The following is a 19,137-nucleotide window of genomic DNA, read 5'->3' as shown; positions in this document are numbered from 1 at the left end:
TCCTGGCTGTTCTGGATCTTGCTACAGACAAGGCTACCCTGGAACTCACTGAGAAGAGGGAATCTTAATTGAGAAAATGCTTTCATAAGATTGGTCCGTAGGCAAGGTTGTGGGTATTTTCCTGATTACTGATTGATGTGGGCCCAGTTCACTGTGGGTGGTGCCACTCTGGGCTGGTTGGCTTGAGTTATGTAAGAAAGCAAGGTGAACACACCACATAAAGCAGGGCACTAAACACTGATCCTCTGTGGGCTCTGCTTCAGCCATGCCTTGACTTCCTTCAGTCAGAGGACGATGCTCTGGGAACGCTAAGATGAACTAGCCTTAGCTTCCTACGTTGCTCTTGGTGGTATGTTTCATTTCAGCAGTAGAGATCATAACACAAGACAGACCCTGTCACAACAAAACATCAAGGTTGTCTTAAGATAGTAGTAATCGCCTGGCAGTGGTGGCGCACGCTGATAATCCTAGCACTTGGGAGGCAGAGGCAGGCGGATTTCTGAGTTCAAGGCCAGCCTGGTCTACAGAGTGAGTTCCAGGACAGCCAGGGCTACACAGAGAAGCCCTGTCTCGAAAAAACAAACAAACAAAAAAACAAAAAGATAGTAGTAATCAAATCCAGTGCAAGCATGAGTCTAGGTTATTTCTTTTATTCTTTTATGTGTGTGTTTTGCCTGCATGTATACGTGTGTACCACATGCATGCCTGGTGCTTATGGAGGTTGCAAGAGGGTGCCCAATCCCCTGGACTTGGAGCTGCAGATGGTTTTAAATACCATGTGGTGCTGATGACAGAAGCTGAGTGCTCCTGAAAGAGCAGCGAGTGCTGTCAATTTGCCACACCGTTGTGTCCCTGGTCTTTAGGTTGTTCAGCTGTTCTTTATATAAATGTAATACTTAGGAAGAAACCACCTTTTCCCTGCATCTCTTGGACATCTGTTAGCTTTATATACCATTGGTTCCATTCAAGTGGTTATATAAGGTATCTTGACTATTCTGAGGAAATGAAAGAGTTCACTTTAGAAACTCAACACAAAACAAACATCCATGTCATGTACGAATTCTACAGGATGACAGAGGAATTCTCTAACGTTAGCACATCAGAAAGTAAGAGAACAAAGAAGGTGGAACCCAATCTCTGATGACAAATAGCAAGCCTGTGAGTCCAGGCTCGCTGGGCTGTAGCTGAGCACCTCCTGATAGTTCCAGCTGGGACCGTCATGACTGGACACTTGGAGGACCAATGTGAGGCAGAACTTGTTGATGCTGGGAAGACGTGTCTCATATCATGAAAACAAGTCTGTTTCATTAAGCTGGAGAAACAACTAAAGAAAATGCCCAGTTTAGATCAGACTTTTCTGTTTTGCCAAGTAAGACTGAGTGGCTTTTAGTGACACATAAGCTTAGACTATGACAGTAGGCACTTACAATTGGAAACATTGTGAGATTTGAGGCTGGAGAGATGGCTTAGCACTTAAGTGTGCACTGCTCGTCCAGAAGACCTGAGTTCAATCCCTACCACCTGCAGCAAGTGGCTCACAACTTACCTACACCTCCAGCTTCAGGGGCCCAACACCTCTGGCCTCTGTGGGCATCTCCTCTTGTGCACATGTACACACACACACAAGATTTAAAATTTTTTTAAATAATATGGTAAATTTTGTAGCTTTTTACATATGTAGGATGAGAAACTGTCCACTTCAGAAATGTTGCCTATTTTTGGAAAGAGAAAAGCTAATAAAACATAACTCACAAAACTACAGAAGCAGTGGCTAAGAGTGCGGGGGTCTGCAGCTGCCTGTAACACTAAGGGGTGGGTTGTCTCAAGCCTCTAGCCACTGTGGACACTGAAACTCTATGTGTATGCCCATGCACACATTACAGGGATGCTAAGAAAGCAAAACTACTTCACATTTTACTTGATATAATAGGATTTTTAATAATCAAATAATTGCCTATTTTCCTGGGTTCTGTTGTGTCCCGCTGCCTCTGCATTGCCTATGTGGAGTCACTAACCCTAAGCCATCAGCCGTGACTCAGCCCAGGCCTGAGGCCTTCCCCACACAGCGAAAGTAAAGCTGAGTGAACACTAGAACTGTGCTTCAGCACATAGAAGGCGACCCAGTAATCTCCTCACAGTCTTCTTGTTTGCTCTGCTTTCTCTATTTCTGAGCTTTCTTCAGACCCTCCTGCTTTTACATCCTACTAAACCTTTCTTGGATATTCCTCATCTGTAATATTCTGCCTGCTCAATGAATCAAATTATCTTGTTATCTGTGAAGATTATTGGCAGCTTTCTCAATTTGTTTGCTCTGTTCACAATCATGATTTTATTCAGGTTGTTTCTTTCTGTGTGTTTTGGTCTCTGTCTCTCATGCATGGTGTGTTCCTTGACTAATCTCTCCTCTAGAACCTGCATAGGCCAAGCCCTAGAAGCATGGTCCTTGCTTGCCCTGCTTGCTGGCTCTTTAGTTATCAGGGATACACTGAGCAGGTGGAGGCTGCACACCCTGACATGGACACTGCATCTGATGCATGTCTCTGCAGCGTCAGAATTTACTGGATAATAATAATAAGTTTACAAGCTACACAGACAGCTTCAGCTCCACAGCTGGGTAGATAAAATGCTAACACGTCATTGAGGACTGAGTTGTCGTGGGGTCAGGCTAAGCTGCAGGAGCACCAGGACCCTGGAGGCGAGGTCACGACCAGGCCTGGAAGGTAACCTGAGTGTGTCATACATACAGTGAAAACATCAGGAGTGCCCTGGAAGGTAACCTGAGTGTGTCATCCATACAGTGAAAACATCAGGAGTGCTCTTTGTCCTTTGACCCATGCCCGTGGGGATGCCAAGCGTCAGTGGGCCTGGGTGTTACAACGCTGGGTGACCTTTTATAAATGGAGCGTTCAGGTTGAAGATGCTGATTTGTCTCGGGCCTAGTTTTCCTGGCACAATTTTAATAATCCATGTACCCCTGTGTTCTAATCTGCTTTGATAGGTTTCAGGTGATACTTTTTCACGTGTAAGAATAAGTTCTTAGTCTCCACCCATGGCTGCTGTGGATGGTGGCTGGCCTCTCAGAGCACAGAGGAGTGCAGCTGAACGGCCTCTGCATTTGTACTCAGAATGGAGTCATCCAGGGGAAGGCAGTCTGAAGCCACAGGTTCACACAGCTTAGAGCAGCGCAGTGACTGCACAGGACGTAGCTTCATCCTCATATAGAACCTACAGATGGTTCTATGCTAAAAGCATTCGAAATTCTAGGACTGCTGGAATTAGCTCAAAGTACCTTTGCCTTGAATATTTGATAAAAAGTAAGCCTTAAGTTGAAGCTATCTGAACATTCTCTAAAATATCCACGTAGGGTGTCTGCCAGCTTCCCAGTGCAGATGACGGAAAGGAATACCCACACAGAAGAATCGACATCAGGTATGATGCAGACTGTTGTGGCCTGTCTGCTCCTCCACTTCGGCTACTTAGATGTGCAGAGCCACTTTTTATTTTAAGGGGTGATATATCCCCATGAACTACAGTGTTAGGCTGAACTATATGTCAGCAGACATTAAATACTCTCAAGGTTTGCTTCCCACCAGAATACGGCCATAGCCGGCATGGTTCCCTGGGCTGTGATAAGTAGATGCACCCCTCCAGCAAAGCTAAGCTTCCTGGTGTAGCTGGAACATGGAGTTAAACGCCCAGGTCTGGAAACCCATCGCCTAGATATCACTGCCTGTCCTGATTATCAAAGACAATATCGAGAAGCTCAGACATGGGTTCCATGTGTTCACATTGGAAGGACAGACACAAGCTGCTGGCATCCTAGGCCCATTTTCTGGGCTCTGGTTTGAGCTTTAGGTCTAAATAGAGGAAGAATTAGAGCAGGGACCAAGGGAGGTGAGGTGTACACAGCTACACAGTTCTCAGAAGGCTGTGTGTGGCCTTAGGACCATCACTGTCTGGGCTCTCATCTTGCAAACTGGCCCAGTGGTTCCTGAGAGATGGGTATTCCTGCTCCAGTGTGCAGCCTCAGCCTCACCAGCAATTGCCCTTGTCAGAGGGATGACCCCTACTGTTTGGGGTTCCCCCATTCTGGAACCTTGGGTGACTCAAGGGGTAAGGGAGAGGTTTAGGACAGTGGTGAAAGTAAAGCAGAAAGTTCACAACAAAGCAGTCTTGCGTTTACTTACCTTGCGGGTCCAAATCAGTAGGCAGTGTGTTTAGAGTACAGCTCCTAGCAGCAGTAGTCCCCAGTTGCAAGCCGAGGTGATATGGTGGCCATTGAACATCGGCTTACATCGGTGGGATTGGTGGGTGACTCATCGGTGGGTCAGTGGGTGACTCATCGGTGGGATCGGTGGGTGACATCGGTGGGTGACATCGGTGGGTCGGTGGGTGACTCGAGTACGCAGACTGGCCTCAGGTGTTTTGTCTTCACTGATTTTAGAAAACTTTTATTTGTCAAACTTGAAATATGTGATAAGGAAATATTTTTCCCTAAGGTTGATCCCCAAAGATCAGTACTACTGTGGTGTTCTTTACTTCACTGGGAGTGACATCTTTAATAAGAATATGAGAGCGCATGCCCTGGAAAAGGGCTTCACAATCAATGAGTACACCATCCGCCCCCTGGGGGTCACAGGTGAGTGTCTGTGACTGCCTTACACCATCCGCCCCCTGGGGGTCACTGGTGAGTGTCTGTGACTGCCTGAGCAGCCATGCTTTCATCTGGAAAGAAGGTTGCTTCCAAAGATGTTTTAGCTGGAGTTGTCACCATGTGCTATATAGTGCCTGTAATCCCAGCCTCTTGGGAGGTCTGGAAGTAGGATTAGCCTTGGCTACTCAGCAAGTTTGAGGGCAGCCTAGGCTATACGAGCTTCCTCTCAAAAACAAGGTATTTGAAGATAACCAAGCTTGCCCCAGGGCGTGGTGCTGTTAGCAGGTGTGGCCTTGTTGGAGGAAGAGTCACTGTGGGGCTGGGCTTTGCCAGTCTTCTCCAGCTTGCCTTTGGAACAAGATGTAGAGCTCTCAGCTCCACTTCTGCCCTGCCTGCCACGACAGGGCCATGCTTCCCACTGTGGTGGCATGGACTGAACCTCAGAACCTATAAGCCAGCCCTAATTAAATGCTGTTCTTGTAAGGTCATGGTGTCTCTTCACAGCATGGAACCCTGACTAAGACACACCTGCCATTTAATTGTAGTTTCTTTATGGTTTTTTTTTAAAGGTTTATTTGTTTATTATATGAAAGTACACTGTAGCTGTCTTCAGATGCACCAGAAGGGGACATCAGATCTCATTACAGATGATTGTGAGCCACCATGTGGTTGCTGGGATTTGAACTCAGGACAATCAGTGCTCTTTTTTTTTTTTTTGGTTTTTTCGAGACAGGGTTTCTCTCTGTAGCCCCGGCTGTCCTGGAACTCACTCTGTAGACCAGGCTGGCCTCGAACTCGGAAATCCGCCTGCCTCTACCTCCCAAGTGCTAGGATTAAGGGCGTGCGCCACCACTGCCCGGCACAATCAGTGCTCTTAACCGCTGAGCCATCTCTCCAGCCCCCATTTCTTTATGTTTTTAAACACTGGAAACAAAAGATCCTTTTAAGGCCTCAGTTGATGGCCAGTGAGGCAAAAGTTATTTGTAGCTCTGTTAGAGTTGGTTAACTTGCTGGAATATAGCTTAGTTGCTCCAGTGCTTGTCTTGCATACATGAGGTCCTGGCTTTGATCCTCAGCAAAGTGTGTGTGGGAGGGGAAGGGGGAGGTTAAGTCCTTCCAACCTCCTTACAGTACTCATTAGAAATCTTATTTCTAAAGGGTTTTGTTTTGATGTACCTCTGAGACTAATGAAGAACTTGGGTATCATTCTTTTAGTATCACTCAAAACTGGTGCCTGAAACTGTAGATCAGTAATAAAGCATGTTCTTAGGATGTAATAAGGCCCTCGGTGCCATCACCACCACCCCACACTCATAGGAGAAAATAAAACAAAATCTAAAAAGTTATAGAGTAATTCCTGGGTAAATATTTTCATGTTATACTGTAAGATTTAAAGACTAGATGAGACAGCTCAGCAGGTAAGGACTTACCTAAAGCCTGGGCCTGGCCCTGGGACTCACAACGGAAGGAGAACGGGTGCCTGCGATCCCTGGCCCTGAGACTCACAACGATCCTGAGTTTTCCACATATACCCTCTGTGACCTACACATGCCCACATGTGTACATGCATGTGTTCACACCCCACATGTAAAACTAATAAATTAATATAAATGTTTCTAAAAATCAGAATTTAAAAATCTTGTTTAACATTTCACAATCTACTGTGTAGTTTACTACTAGTATCTACTGGAAGAATAAAGTTTTACCATTTTATCCTAAAAGTTATACAGACAGGACTTATATCTCATGCAGATTGGAGCATTGCTTTTCAAATTTCCACATTCAGACAGTTTTCTGGGTCCTTAGTAAACATGTGGGTTCTGATCCCATAGGTGCTCAAGCATCTGCATTTCATTTCATTGATTTAATTTTGGAGACGGGCTATCTATCGCTCTGTAGCCCAGGCTGGCTTAGCCGTGCACACACCTGATGCAGAGTCCATAACTGTGGTCAACTTCTAAGTCATGCCCTTGCTGCTAGCTTAAGGATAACTGCAGTCTGAGTGCAAAACACCATTTTGTGAAATCCAGCAGGAAGGGCCATGAACTCGGGTGACTCCCAGCCACGGCTGGGACCCCAGCCTCGTCTGTAACACTGGTAATAAGACAAAAGATTCATACAGACTGGTGTCAGCAAGTGGAGGCAGCAGGAAGGAACTTCTTCCAGGTGGCTTACTCACTCTCCCCTGAGCTGGAAATGAACCTGGGCCTTGCATTCTGAGTCAGCCTGCACTGCTGATGGAGTCCCTCAGGCCAGGTGTATATTTGCAATCTATGCAGTTCTTCAAATACTTTTGTTCTCTCTCTACTTGCAGGAGTTGCTGGGGAGCCCCTTCCTGTGGACAGCGAGCAGGACATTTTTGATTACATCCAGTGGCGCTACCGGGAGCCCAAGGATAGAAGTGAATGATGGCCCCTCCCCACTCCAGGCACATCCACTAGGGTCCTAATTTATTTCTTAACCTTTGCTATGTAAGGGTTTTTGGTGTTTTTAAGCTTCTCCTCTGTGCTTACCATGTACTATAGTCAATAAACTTGAGCTATTACTGAATATTTTCTTAGCAAATGTGTTTAAATTTAGTTATGTTTGTGATCACAGTACCATGGGTTTACTAGAGAAGCATAAGAGCTGATGTGATTGGTGTTTAGTGAATTTTCATTCACCTCACATTGCAGCCAGTCTTCCCCGCTGTCCCCTGTCCACCCTTTATAGATCAGCTGGCTCTCCCAGAGCTATCTCTGGAAGTTGGTTCAGCTTCTTTAGAAACCAGGGGCTGCCAGGCTGGTGGTACACATCCTTAATCCCAAGACTTGGGAGGCAGAGACAGGCAGATCTCTGTGAGTTTGAGGCCAGCCTAGTCTACATACTGAATTCCAGGATGCCAGAGCTTCATAGTGAGACCCTGTCTAAAAGGAAAAGGGGTGGGGGTGAGAAAAAGAAACAAGGGACTTCATAACTGTAATGACTTTCTTTGACCATTTCCCATTCGCATTATATACTGATAACTAGAAGAGCAGATGTGTGTGTTATCTCAGGTGGCAGGCCTTCATCTGACATGACTCACGGGTTGATGGCACCTCGCTAGCATTCATTTGTTTGTCTGTTAAGCAGTCCACTGTGTACCAAAGATCATGTTGTACACAAACAGACAATTTCAGTTTTTTTAAAGATTTATTTGAACAAATTGAGTCACGGCGTCTGGATTGTTTTATTGTAGAGTCCTGTCAGTATTGTAGACAGTAGACACAAAGCCAAAAGTAATAATCATCCCAGTGTGACATCTCAGTATCTGCTCACTGTCTGCTTCAGTTGCTAGAAGATTTAGCTTTATTTATGTGCTGGGTGGAATATGCTCGCCTGAGGTAAAAGGGTCATGAGTTTGAGGCCAGCCTGGGCTATATAGCTTACTTTGAGACCCTGTCTCAGAACCCTTCCCCCTTCCAAAAAAAGCATCCAAGAGGTAGAGGCAGGTGGATCTCTGAGTGCAAGGCCAGCCAGGGCTACACAGTGAGACCCCTGTCTCAGAAAATAAAATAAAAATACAATAAAATTAGTTCCAGGGATTCTGTGTGAACACAAAGACGAGTCCATGTTTTTACAACTTAGATTCTTTGGCAAACTCTTAGCCTTGAGTGTTGTCGGTTACCGGTCGCCTGACTTCGACACAATAGTCCGGGCCCACAGTCGCAGCGCTGGAAGATTTCTGCCTGAGCAGTGTCTTTGTGCCCCCTCCTGGAGCAGACTTGTCCCTCTTGTAGAACTGGCTTGCAAATTTTTGTCCAAAAATGGCGAGCACAGCAAAGTCCAGGGCCACAGTCGGAGGTTCTAAGACAGCTTTCTCCCTCCTGTCCTGTAACAAGTTAGGCACAGGCTCTTGAGGCGGTAGACGGGTTGTGTGTGTGTGTGTGTGTGTGTGTGTGTTTATGCCTTATACTAATGAGTTGAGATTAGGGGTCTGGGAATAAAGGCTACTACCTATAGAGCCTATATATAAAATAGCAGAGCCGATAGGACACATAGGTCTCACACAATAAGGGAAATTATAGCTCTACCTAGTAAACACATCAAGAAAAGAAGTGATTTCCTGAGATTTAAGTAGCACTCTAAAAAGTTTGCTAATAATTTTTAGTGAACAACGAATCCTTTGCTTACAAAGCTGGCCCAATGCCATGAGCAAGAGCGGCTCTTGCACCTCTTCACTTTCAAATATTCTGTTATTTGAAGACTTTGATTTGAGACTCCTATTTTGTTTTCTCAGAAAAATTTGTAAATTCCCAAGTGTGGTGGCAAACACTTTTAACCCCAGCAGAGGCTGTTGGATCTCTGAGTTCAGGACAGCCTGGTCTACATAGTGAGTTCCAGGACAGCCAGGGCTACAGAGACCCATTTTGTACTTTGTACAAGTTTGGAGTGAATGCATCTACTTTAATCAGCTTTGTATACTGATGCTATAGAAAAGGAAAGAGGAGTTTGTTACACCCCAGCGAGGGAAAGCCCTGGGTTGGACGGTTTTTTCCCTGAGCTGTCATCACAGGGGTCTTGCCCTGTCCTGACCAGTGGAGTCCCTTGAGCTGACCCAAGAGCTCACAGACATGGGGTGAAGGAGGCTAGTCTCAGCCTGTGGGCTGAGAGGGAGAAAGTTGTTTTTAAGATAACACATGCTCTCAGAATGATGCTCTTACCCTTATTGCTTTGTGATTTCTTCGCACTGGGCTTCCCCTGAGGTCTGTTTCCTTCAGCTGGCCATTTGGTGGTTCCTTCTGCATAGGTACCGTCTTGGCCATCAGTGTTTCTGTCCACCACTGGCCTTGTGTCTTCCACTGCAGTGCAAACATCTGAGGGACAACCGGTAGCGTTAGTGACTCTGAGGACAAGTACAGGTGTGCCATTACTGTAGTGCCCAAGAATTTGGCCGCACTTCTGTGTTCCATTTTATAAGATATTCCAGAGACATACTACTTATATGCTCACATATAACAAAATAATTGATTAATAAAATCTCATTCAATGTGGAAAATTCCAAAGCAGTCCACCTCGAATCCACCCTTAAAAATCATTCTATCCCTGTCACCGGTCAAAGGTGTCTCCAGGTAGTAAATGATTTTGCTTCACCAAAAAAAGACAGCTACACAAATTTACTTCATCCAGAACCAAGAATGCCTAGCCTGCCCCCCATGGTCAGTCCTACTCTGCATGACTCCAACGATGCCATCAGATTGAAGCCCCGAGGCTTGGAGCTCAAGATCGCTCACCATTCACACAGACTGTCCCTGGGCAACACATGGCACTCCTCTGGCACCGCCTGCGAACTCTGAGGCACGTGGCACAGAATGACCGTTCGTCATGAAGCGCGAAGCAGAATTTCCCTCCGCTGCAGTCCCTGTCTGATGCACACTGTGAGCCCTGTGGAGGGAAACTTGTCACAGGCTGGGAAATTCAGTGAGACCTAAGAGGTCTTTATCCACAGCATGAGTTGGGAGGCCAAACTCTAATGACAGTGGGATGCCGTGGCCAGCTTTGGACACTAAGCTACGTGTGAGAAGATCTTGGCTATTCTGGAACTTGTGTTTGGAAATTTGTCTTTAATCAGTTATGGACCATGCAAAACCAAAGTTCTTCATGCGTGTCTTACATATGACAATTATAAGTCCCATTGCCACTCCATTCCCTGCTCCCCAACTGTCGTTTATTATGTATACAGTGTACGCACTGTAGAGAATAGTGTAATGTATAGTATCCATAGATGATAATGACCCCTCAAACAATCCTGTGAAGTAGACGGTTACAATGATGGGTTACAATGCTGGATCATGTTCTAATGTGTTCAAGTCCTAACTCCTACACACCTGCTGTGTAATCGTGGTCCAAATTCCTGTCTTCATCATTGCTAGATAGAAATCTATGCCTATCTCATCTTGTAAGGAAGACAGGTGAGCATGAAGGCCTAGCACATGGTACTGCTTTCATTAGGTACTAATTGTAGATAAATGTTGAGCCCGGACCAGAAAGCCATTTGATCCCCTTTTGCTTTGCATGCCTTTTTGAGAGATTTTTATAAGCAGTCAGGTTGGCTTCTGACTCACTGACAGCTCGTTAATTCTGCATTCCCTGCCTCCTGAGGCTTAGGATTACAGTATGTGCTCTCCTCATAGTAAATGAGAAGAGAGCTGGATTTCATGTGCAAGTGCAGTCATACATAAAGTCACTTACAGGTGAGGGTGCCCTCCCTGATACAATGCTATCTTTGCGGTTGGTCTCAGTGTCCCTTTGATTTAGCCACACTTACCTTCCCAGCGCCTTGCACATCCGTGGAGCTCTTGATGTTGTTAAAATCCAGAACCAGAGCCCCCAGGGGTGAACAGAACCAGCTGAGTCCAAGCAAGGCCACCAGTACCATCCTCAGTCACTCTGGTCTCTCAGGAGCTCCAGGACCCCTTGAGTCTTCGAAGGCTGGGCTGCTGAGTGGTCCTAGATACTATCTGCAAGTTGCCCACAGAAGCCTTTTCCGAAAGAGAGAACCCACTCAAGGAAGGTGTGTTAAATGAGACAGGCCAGGTCTGACCAGCATGCTTCTCCAAAACTATTTATAAGCAGATGTGGCCCCTCTTCTCCCCTCCTACCCAGTTTCCTCCCTCTTTACCCCACACAGGCTACAACAGATCCCTTCAATCTTTGATCAATAGTTCAAAACAAGGACTCAGTGGAAGAGACCAGAGGCAGGGCCACAGCGGCTGTTCCTCCAGGCAGGAATCCCTCTTAATTGCCGCATATCAAAGTCAGTTCAAAGGGCTCCCTGCAAAGAAGGATGTTGGTATCAAAGGCAGCTCTGATAATCACCTGCATTTCCGACCCTCAATCCTTTGAGAGGAGGGGCAGATGAAGATGTGTCTACACAGCTAATTGTACTCAAAGAAAGAAGAACTCACATTAGCCAATATGCTGTAGATGTATTAAAACAAAACAAAACAAAACAAAACAACAACAACAAAAACCTAATGCACCACTGAATCTACCCTGAAGTTTAAAGTGGAGAAGGGTTACTTCTTCTGACGTCTGCACTCTAAAGTTAGGGGTAGGGGTAGGAGAAGGGGTAGAGTTAGGGGTAGGGTTAGAGTTTAGTTAGAGTTTAGTTAGGGTTGGATTAGGGTTAGGGTTAGGGTTAGGGTTGAGTTAGGGTTAGGGTTAGGGTTGGGTTAGGGTTAGGGTAGGGTTAGGGTTGAGTTAGGGTTAGGGTTAGGGTAGGGTTAGGGTTAGGGTAGGGTTAGGGTTAGGGTTAGGGTTAGGGTAGGGTTACGGTTAGGGTTAGGGTAGGGTTAGGGTTAGGGTTAGGGTTAGTGTTAGGGTAGAGTTAGGGTTAGGGTTGGGTTAGGGTTGAGTCAGGGTTAGGGTTAGGGTAGGGTTAGGGTTAGGGTTAGGGTAGGGTTAGGGTTAGGGTTAGGGTTAGGGTAGGGTTACGGTTAGGGTTAGGGTAGGGTTAGGGTTACTGTTAGGGTTAGGGTTAGGGTTAGGGTTAGGGTTAGGGTAGAGTTAGGGTAGGGTTAGGTTAGTGTTAGGGTTAGGGTCCTGATGGCTTCCAGATTGTGAAATGCTGTCTGTCACCTGTTCTATTCAGATAGATAACATTGGGAAATCACTCTTCTTACAATGAAATTCGACCTCTTTGAAGTCAGTTGTTTTATTAGAAAAATAGTGAGGCACATAAAATCTGATTTTATTTTCAAGTTTCTTAAGTTTTAAACTGAGTAAGAGCATAAATTGATGCCTGCAGTTCCTGAGCTTGGCAATGAAGGCTGGGGGATCAGGATTTCAAGGTCTGTCTTTGCTAACTAGCAAGTGTGACTTTGACACAAAAAATAATTTTTTAAGATTTTAACTATGCACCTGGGGTGTGTGTGTGTGTGTGTGTGTGTTTGTGTGTGTGTGTGTGTGTGTGTGTATGTGTGTGTGTGTTGGCTCATGTAACTGCAGTACCCAAGGAGGCCAGAAGATGGCGTCAGAGCCCTGGAGGTGGAGTTTCAGGTGGTAAGCTGCCTGATAAGGGTTCTCTTCATTGCTTCTGCTGTCTCTCCTGGATCTAAATTGAATTTTTGGTTTGGTTTTGTTTGGTTTGGTTTGGTTTGGTTTGGTTTGGTTTGGTTTGGTTTGGCATGGAATTCACTGTTTAGACCAGGCTGGCCTGGAACTCAGAGATCCTCCTACTTCTGCCTCCCAAGTGCTGGGATTAAAAGCATGGGCCACCACTGCCGGGCTTCCTAAGTTGATTTTTGTTTTACTTTGTTTTGTTTTTCAAGACAGGGTTTCTTTGTGTAATTAATAGCCCTGACTATCTTAGACTCATTTTGTAGACCAGGCAGACCTCAGACTCACAGAAATCTGCCTTGCCTACATTGAATTTTTTTTAAAAAATCTACTTTCATCCTTTTTCATATGTGTGTGTGTGTGTGTGTGTGTGTGTATAGTTTTAAATGGAGTTTTACAGTGTCATCCAGGCTGCCCTCAAACTCCCGCCTGGCTGAAGCATCCTCCTTCCTCTGCCTCTGATTATCACTCACCACCAAAGTGATAACTCAGCTGTTACAGAAGTTTCGAATACTTTAAGGATAAAACAAACTGGGTGCAGAAGGAAGATGGCCTTTTAGTCCTCCTCACATTCTTTTCAATCTGGCCTGAGCCTAGGCCTGTTAAAAATCTAACAAGGCAGGGGGCTGGGAAGTTGCAGAGCACTTGCAGCTCTTGTATAGGACCTGGGTTCAATTCCCATCTCCTGCACACAGGCTCACAACAGTCTGAACTCCACTACCAGGGAATCGGATGCTCTCTTCTCACCTCATCAGGCTCCAGGCACACATGTGATGCACAAATACAGATGCAGGCAAAACACTCAGATAAATAAAATAGTAAACTCTTTAAAATGTAAATAAATCTAACAAGAACACTTTTCTGTTGAGTGGCGTTGCTGAGTCTTCCTGCAGGAGCCCATCGCAGCCAGGGACCCATGGGACACTCTCAGTGGGGAGTTCCCAGGCAGAGCTCTGCTCTCAGCTGCACCAGGGCAGGGGCCTCTCTGTACAACCCCTTGCTGTCAGTGATGCTCTGGGGATCGGGACTCCCTCCTCCCTATTGATACTTGCATCACATGTACGGCTAACATCAAAACTCTGAGTAGTTCAAGCATGAGGAGTAGGGGAGTGATTGAATCCATTTTAAACGTAGAAAATCATGGCCTGGCAAAGAGCCCAGCTGCCGTCTGTGTGGTGTTTCTGTTTCCTGTGCCCACCTGAACTGCACAGAACGTCTTTAGGGTGGGCGGATGGATAGATAGGAGAACCTATAGCATGAGCCATTAAGTTACTGTGACTGACCTTTAGAAATAAACTGTAAAATTAAGGATCTGGGGTGCAGTGAGGGGCCCAGGATGTTGCCCTCCTATGGCAAGCACTGAAAAGTCTAAATGGGGCAGAACTTTAGAGGGGACATGGTGTAGACCTTCCATAGAAAGAGGTATGTGTTCCCTGGACATCTAATATTGGAGATGATTTTTGTGGGGTGTAGGTTAAGAGGCACATGGCAGTGTGTGTGTGTGTGGGGGTGGGGGTTGCATACCTTTAATCCAGCATGGGGAGGCAGATGCAGGCAGGTCTCTGTGAGTGTGAGCCCAGCCTGGTCTATCGAGTGAGTTCCAGGACAGCCAGGGCTACACAGAAAAACTCTGTCTCAAACAACAACACCAAAAACAAAAAGAAAACAAATAAAAATAAGCAAACAAAAATAGGCCCGTGGCCTAGATGGACGATGGATATTGTCATTTGGAAGTGGAATGGCAGAGTTCCGGGGGGATAGCAATTTTCTCTGAGGAAAATTCTCCAAATAGTCACCTTGGCTAGATGTCTAATATCAATCAAGGTTTGAGATTAAGTACTGTGCTTTCTGGGACTAGCACTCTCCAGTCAGTGGATACACACACACACACACACACACACAGTACTGTTGGAGTCAAGGTCAGGCAGACTCAGTCTGGTCACCAGCCTGGCCTCCTGGCTCCTCAGAGCCCACACCACAGCACTTAGAGAACTCTCTTCCCTTGGCTACTTGCTTGTTTTTTCATCTAAGTGGTGAGCCCTGAGAGGGTAGGACTCTTAGCAACTTTGGATACTCCAACTTAAACACCAAGCACATAATAAAAGCTCTTTTAAACGGCAGGATTGTACTCTGTGGCTGAGGCTGGAGGGGAACTGTGACTCGCAAGTGTGTCCCAGCAGACTTGACAAAGCTCTGAGACTTTCTGTATTACACACAACACAGAGATAGATGGGACCTTTGGGATGTGCAGCAGGTTGCCGGGGCAACTTATAGAAAAAATCAGTGTGTTTTGGTTTCTGGCTCTGGAAAATCAGAGTCCACAATGGTGGGGACAGCAAGGCTGTGGGCAGCAGGCATGGCGGCAGGAACAAGAAGCTGTGAGCTCACATCTGCAACTCCAGGCATGACCCAAAGAGAGCAAACTACACGTACACAATGTCTTTTACTCTCACAGCTTGCCCCCAGGGGGTAGTCTTCCTCCAGAAAGGCCACAGTACCTACATACACCTCCTGACACAGGTAACACCAAGTATTCAGATGCCTGAGACTGTGGGAGACATTCCTGACTCTAACCAGCACTCCTAAAACTCTGAGGTGTTTCTTACTACTGTTGTTCAAATGGTAAATGTCTCCCATGGGTTCATGTGTTTGAACCCTTGCCCCTAGTTGGTGGTTCTATTCTGGAAGGTTGTGGAACATTAAGGACGTGGTGCCTTGCTGGAGGAAGTGAACCACTGGAGACGGACCCTTAGGCTTGGTCCCACTTCCTGTCCAGTCTCAGCTTCCTGGCTGTGAACAGGCTGTGACCAGCCACCTCATGCTCTGTCACTGTGCCTGCCCCACCATGATGGGCTGTGTCTGTCCTTAAAGCATAAGCCAGATGAACCCTCCTCCTTCTTTTAAGTTGCTTCTTGTCAAAAAAAAATTTGGTCACAGTAATAAGAAAAGTCACTGCTATCCATTTTCCAGGCCAGCACTTTATGCCACATGTGAACTCCAACAGCTAGCTATAACATTGCCTTCCTATGCTAGTGCAGTCCAGCAGAGATAAATCTCCCTGTCCCCCTATTTTACAGCAAGGCTACCATTACTTTTTTCAAAAGATGTATTTATTTTATAAATTGAATACCCTATGGCTGTCTTCAGATACACCAGAAGAGGGCATCAGATCCCATTACCAATGGTTGTGAGACACCATGTGGTTGCTGGGAATTGAACTCAGGACCTCTGGAAGAGCAGTCAGTGCTCTTAACCGCTGAGACATCTCTCCAGCCCAAGCCTACCATTTCTGGCTCTGACTAGTCTAAGTAATTTAAAGAAGAGTGGAAAGATGATGGCAGGGTAGCTTGGAAAAAGACTTTGGTGTATCTTCAAATACACCAAAAACTGCCAAGGCCACTTGCCCGTCAGTAACCAGGGATCCTCGTGGCAGAGACCACGTCAGTGATTTAAGGATTAGAGACAGTGCAGAGATATGAAGTATCTCCCACAGACTTCTGCAGTTGGACATTTGATCCACAGTTGGAGATAGCTATTGGACCTTTGGAGGGGACACTGTCGCCAGCCAAGGGGGACATTGTCACCATGACAGCAGCTGTATAAGGAGTTTCTCTAGAGACCTCTGCCCAGGCCAAAATGAGATTCACCACTACAACAAAGAAATGGACCGATGAGATTCATCACTACAACAAAGAAATGGACCGCAGGGAAAACCAAACAAGAAGCAAGTTGACTACAGTTTTTCTGTGTTCTTGTTGTTGTTATTGTTTGAGACAAGGTCTCTTTATGTAGCCCTGGCTGTCCTGAAACTTTCTATGTAGACCAGGCTGGCCTCAGACTCACAGAGATCCTCCTGCCTCTGCCTCCTGAGTGCTAGAATTAAAGGTATGTGCCAACATATCTCGGTTTTTCAACAAAATTAAGTTACGTTTATTTATTTACGTGTGTGTGTGTGTGTGTGTGTGTGTGTGTGTGTGGTGTATAATGTGGTGTGTGTAGTGTGTATGTACAGTATGATGTAGTGTGTATGTGTATGGGGTGATATGATGTGTGTGTGTGTGTGCATGTGTGTTGTATGGCACTACACATCATACAGAGGTCAAAGGACAACTTTCAGTGGGTGGGTGTTCTTCTTATAAGATGTAGCTCCCAGGGGTTGACGTCAGATCACCAGGCTTAGAGAAGCAAACCCCTTTACCCCCTGAGCCCCTCATTGGCCTGAGGTTGAGTCCTTTACAATGGCTGGTTTTAGCTCTTGGGCTACATTTCTATTGGTCCCTGAGGCCCCTCTACCTTTGTTTTCTGACATTTACCCATAGAGAGGAGAACTTGTAACAATGTTAAAAATCAAAGATTTTTTTCTTAGTAAACAAAATCGTAAGGTCTATTTAGGGGGAAAGATTTGCATCGTAAAAACTCAAGGTTATACTTCGTTTTAGCCATAAGTACGGTCTAATCACTGTCCTCGACAGTCTAGGCTCAGGTGTCTTTGGGGATGAATCATCTGGCCCTAGGTGAGGACAATTTATTGTCTTTGACAAGATGTCTTTGGAAAATACATTCTGTCTCTCTGGCCATTAAGTTCATATATATACATATATATGCATATATACAGATGTAATACATACACATACACACACACACACACACACACACACACACATGCATACACTTACTGGGGCGTGCATGCACACATCATGGAAGTCAGAAGACAGCTGTGGGAGTCAGTTTCCTCCTTCCAGCATTCTGGTTCTAGGAACTGAACTGGGGTTCAGCAAGTGCCTGTGCCTGCTGAGCCACCTCACCAATCCATTCATGGGCTCCTGTCAGTGTAGTCTGAAACCTCCTGCTTATGTCAGCAGGAACACCAGAGCAGGCCCTGAACAGACCGTCCTCCTCTCGGCCTTTTATCCCCTAGCTTTCTGTTTTGCCTCAGCATGACCCTGTGAGGTGGCTCGCTTGTGGCAGACCTCTGAGGGGTATGACCCACCCCAGTGGACGTTTGAGATACAATGTGACCAGGCAGGGTGAATACCCAATGCCACAAGGTTATGCCATCCTGTCATGATGCACTGTGTCTCCTGAAGCTGTAAGTGAAAAGAAATCTCAAGTGGATTTAGTTTTTTTTGTTTGGTGTGTGTGTGTGTGTGTGTGTGTGTGTGTGTGTGTGTGTGTGTGTGTGTGTGTGTGTGTGTTTTGGTCTGTCCACTGTCCAAAATAACTAATACATGTTCAAAGGAGCCTTCCTGTCCTTGGTCAGCCCACTGAAGCTCACATGAGGCCTGTAGCAGCCAGATCCTTGCGGAACCCAGCTGGGACCCCTTGAACAACAAGAAGCCCCATAACTTGGCTGCCCTTTGAAGAGTCACTACCTGGTACCCGGTAGCTACAGAACAAAGCAAGCCTCTTGTGCAGCTGGCCTGAGATGTTGTCATTGTGATGCCCCGAGGCAAGGATTAAGGTTTAATTGAAAAGATCAAGCCGCTTCTCTTATTTTGTAGTAAACACCTGGGCCAAAAGAACTCTCCTGTTAGATGCTGTTGAATAAGCTGAGGGGAAATGAAAATTCCCCAAAGAAAGTTCCACCGGCTCCTATTTCACCTCTCTGGGTCTGATTACACCCGAGGTGTTTCCTGACCCAGGTGAGAACAGCAGATTTTTTTCTGAGAGCTGACACCTGTATTCTCCCAAATTAGAGTAGCGGAAGTTCAAACCCGAGGCAGTGTGTAGTCGGGTGATTTATGTACAGTCAGGAATGGAAATTTTTGTTACGGTTCCTGTGTCAAAGCCAGTTTTACTTCCATAAATTTTGCTTTTCTTAAAAGAAAATCAAAGACACCGAAGTGGGCAAGTCCTTGGCAGACCCTCACAGGAAATGCTCAGAAAAATCAGAGATGAGAAAAAGCATGTTGTGGGGGACCGGCAAGATTGACGGTACAGACAAAACACGAGTGGTTCTAGAGTTCCTGCTCTGACTGATGAGAAGGGAAGCATGGATGGGGAGTGTGCTGAGGAGCTGGCGAGCTGAGAGGGGTGTGACAGGTAGTCTGGGTGAGGAAGTGCGGAATCCAAATCTCTCCTTTCTCCAGTTAAGTGGTCACAGGGAACTCATGCTATCTCTCAGCTCTCCCACGGTTCACCGCTTCTCATGCCCATTTTCTGTGTCTTATGATCTGGTTGCCCTGGCTCTACATGGTCAGCTCCAGCAGTTACTGTACAACCCATGTTCTCGGTAAACAATGATTCTGGACTTACAAAGGCACAGGCTGCTGCTGAGGGCCCCCCTCCTCCAGAAGACAGCGCTAAGCTCTCGGCCCTCACAGAGCTTCTCAGTAGCACCAGGTTTCCTGGACCTTCCTTCCTATTCTCTTGTGGTTTTGTTTTTTTGTTTTTTTGTTTTTTTT

The 19,137-nt window shown here is 46.0% G+C and overlaps 2 protein-coding genes across 3 annotated transcripts in view; one reads left to right on the top strand and one right to left on the bottom strand.

Moving 5' to 3' along the window:
• Polb (DNA polymerase beta) overlaps positions 1-7,204 on the top strand; it is a 29,501-nt gene extending 22,297 nt beyond the window's left edge. Inside the window, exons 12-14 of one of the 2 annotated variants that reach the window (XM_031339264.1) lie at positions 3,365-3,429; positions 4,500-4,639; positions 6,969-7,204. In XM_031339264.1, the coding sequence (XP_031195124.1) occupies positions 3,365-3,429; positions 4,500-4,639; positions 6,969-7,063 (300 nt within the window). In that variant the 3' untranslated portion in view covers positions 7,064-7,204. Of the gene's footprint in view, positions 1-3,364; positions 3,430-4,499; positions 4,640-6,968 lie in introns of those variants that run through there. The other variant, XM_031339265.1, reaches the window with a different exon arrangement.
• A 610-nt stretch (positions 7,205-7,814) lies between these two features.
• Positions 7,815-11,192, bottom strand: Dkk4 (dickkopf WNT signaling pathway inhibitor 4). Its single transcript, XM_031342696.1, has 4 exons — positions 10,941-11,192; positions 9,907-10,057; positions 9,337-9,489; positions 7,815-8,504 (listed from the first exon to the last, which is right to left on the bottom strand). The coding sequence occupies exons 1-4, from the start codon at positions 11,049-11,051 to the stop codon at positions 8,257-8,259; spliced, it is 663 nt and encodes a 220-aa protein (XP_031198556.1). The 5' UTR covers positions 11,052-11,192; the 3' UTR covers positions 7,815-8,256.
• Between the last annotated feature and the right edge of the window lie 7,945 nt (positions 11,193-19,137).

The sequence above is a fragment of the Mastomys coucha genome, unplaced genomic scaffold (genome assembly GCF_008632895.1).
Source record: "Mastomys coucha isolate ucsf_1 unplaced genomic scaffold, UCSF_Mcou_1 pScaffold22, whole genome shotgun sequence".
In the NCBI taxonomy this organism is placed as follows: domain Eukaryota; kingdom Metazoa; phylum Chordata; class Mammalia; order Rodentia; family Muridae; genus Mastomys; species Mastomys coucha.
Note: the sequence above shows the minus strand (reverse complement) of the source record. Positions and strands in the feature narration are given on the sequence as shown.

What these genes read in the sequence shown, in the direction of transcription:
- Dkk4 (XM_031342696.1), bottom strand. Translation starts at nt 11,051, where the DNA reads ATGGTACTGGTGGCCTTGCTTGGACTCAGCTGGTTCTGTTCACCCCTG. An exon ending in ATGTGCAAGGCGCTGGGAAG is followed by an intron (nt 10,058 to 10,940) that starts GTAAGTGTGGCT and finishes TTCCCTCCACAG; the next exon opens with GGCTCACAGTGTGCATCAGA. An exon ending in GAAATCACAAAGCAATAAGG is followed by an intron (nt 8,505 to 9,336) that starts GTAAGAGCATCA and finishes AACTTGTTACAG; the next exon opens with GACAGGAGGGAGAAAGCTGT.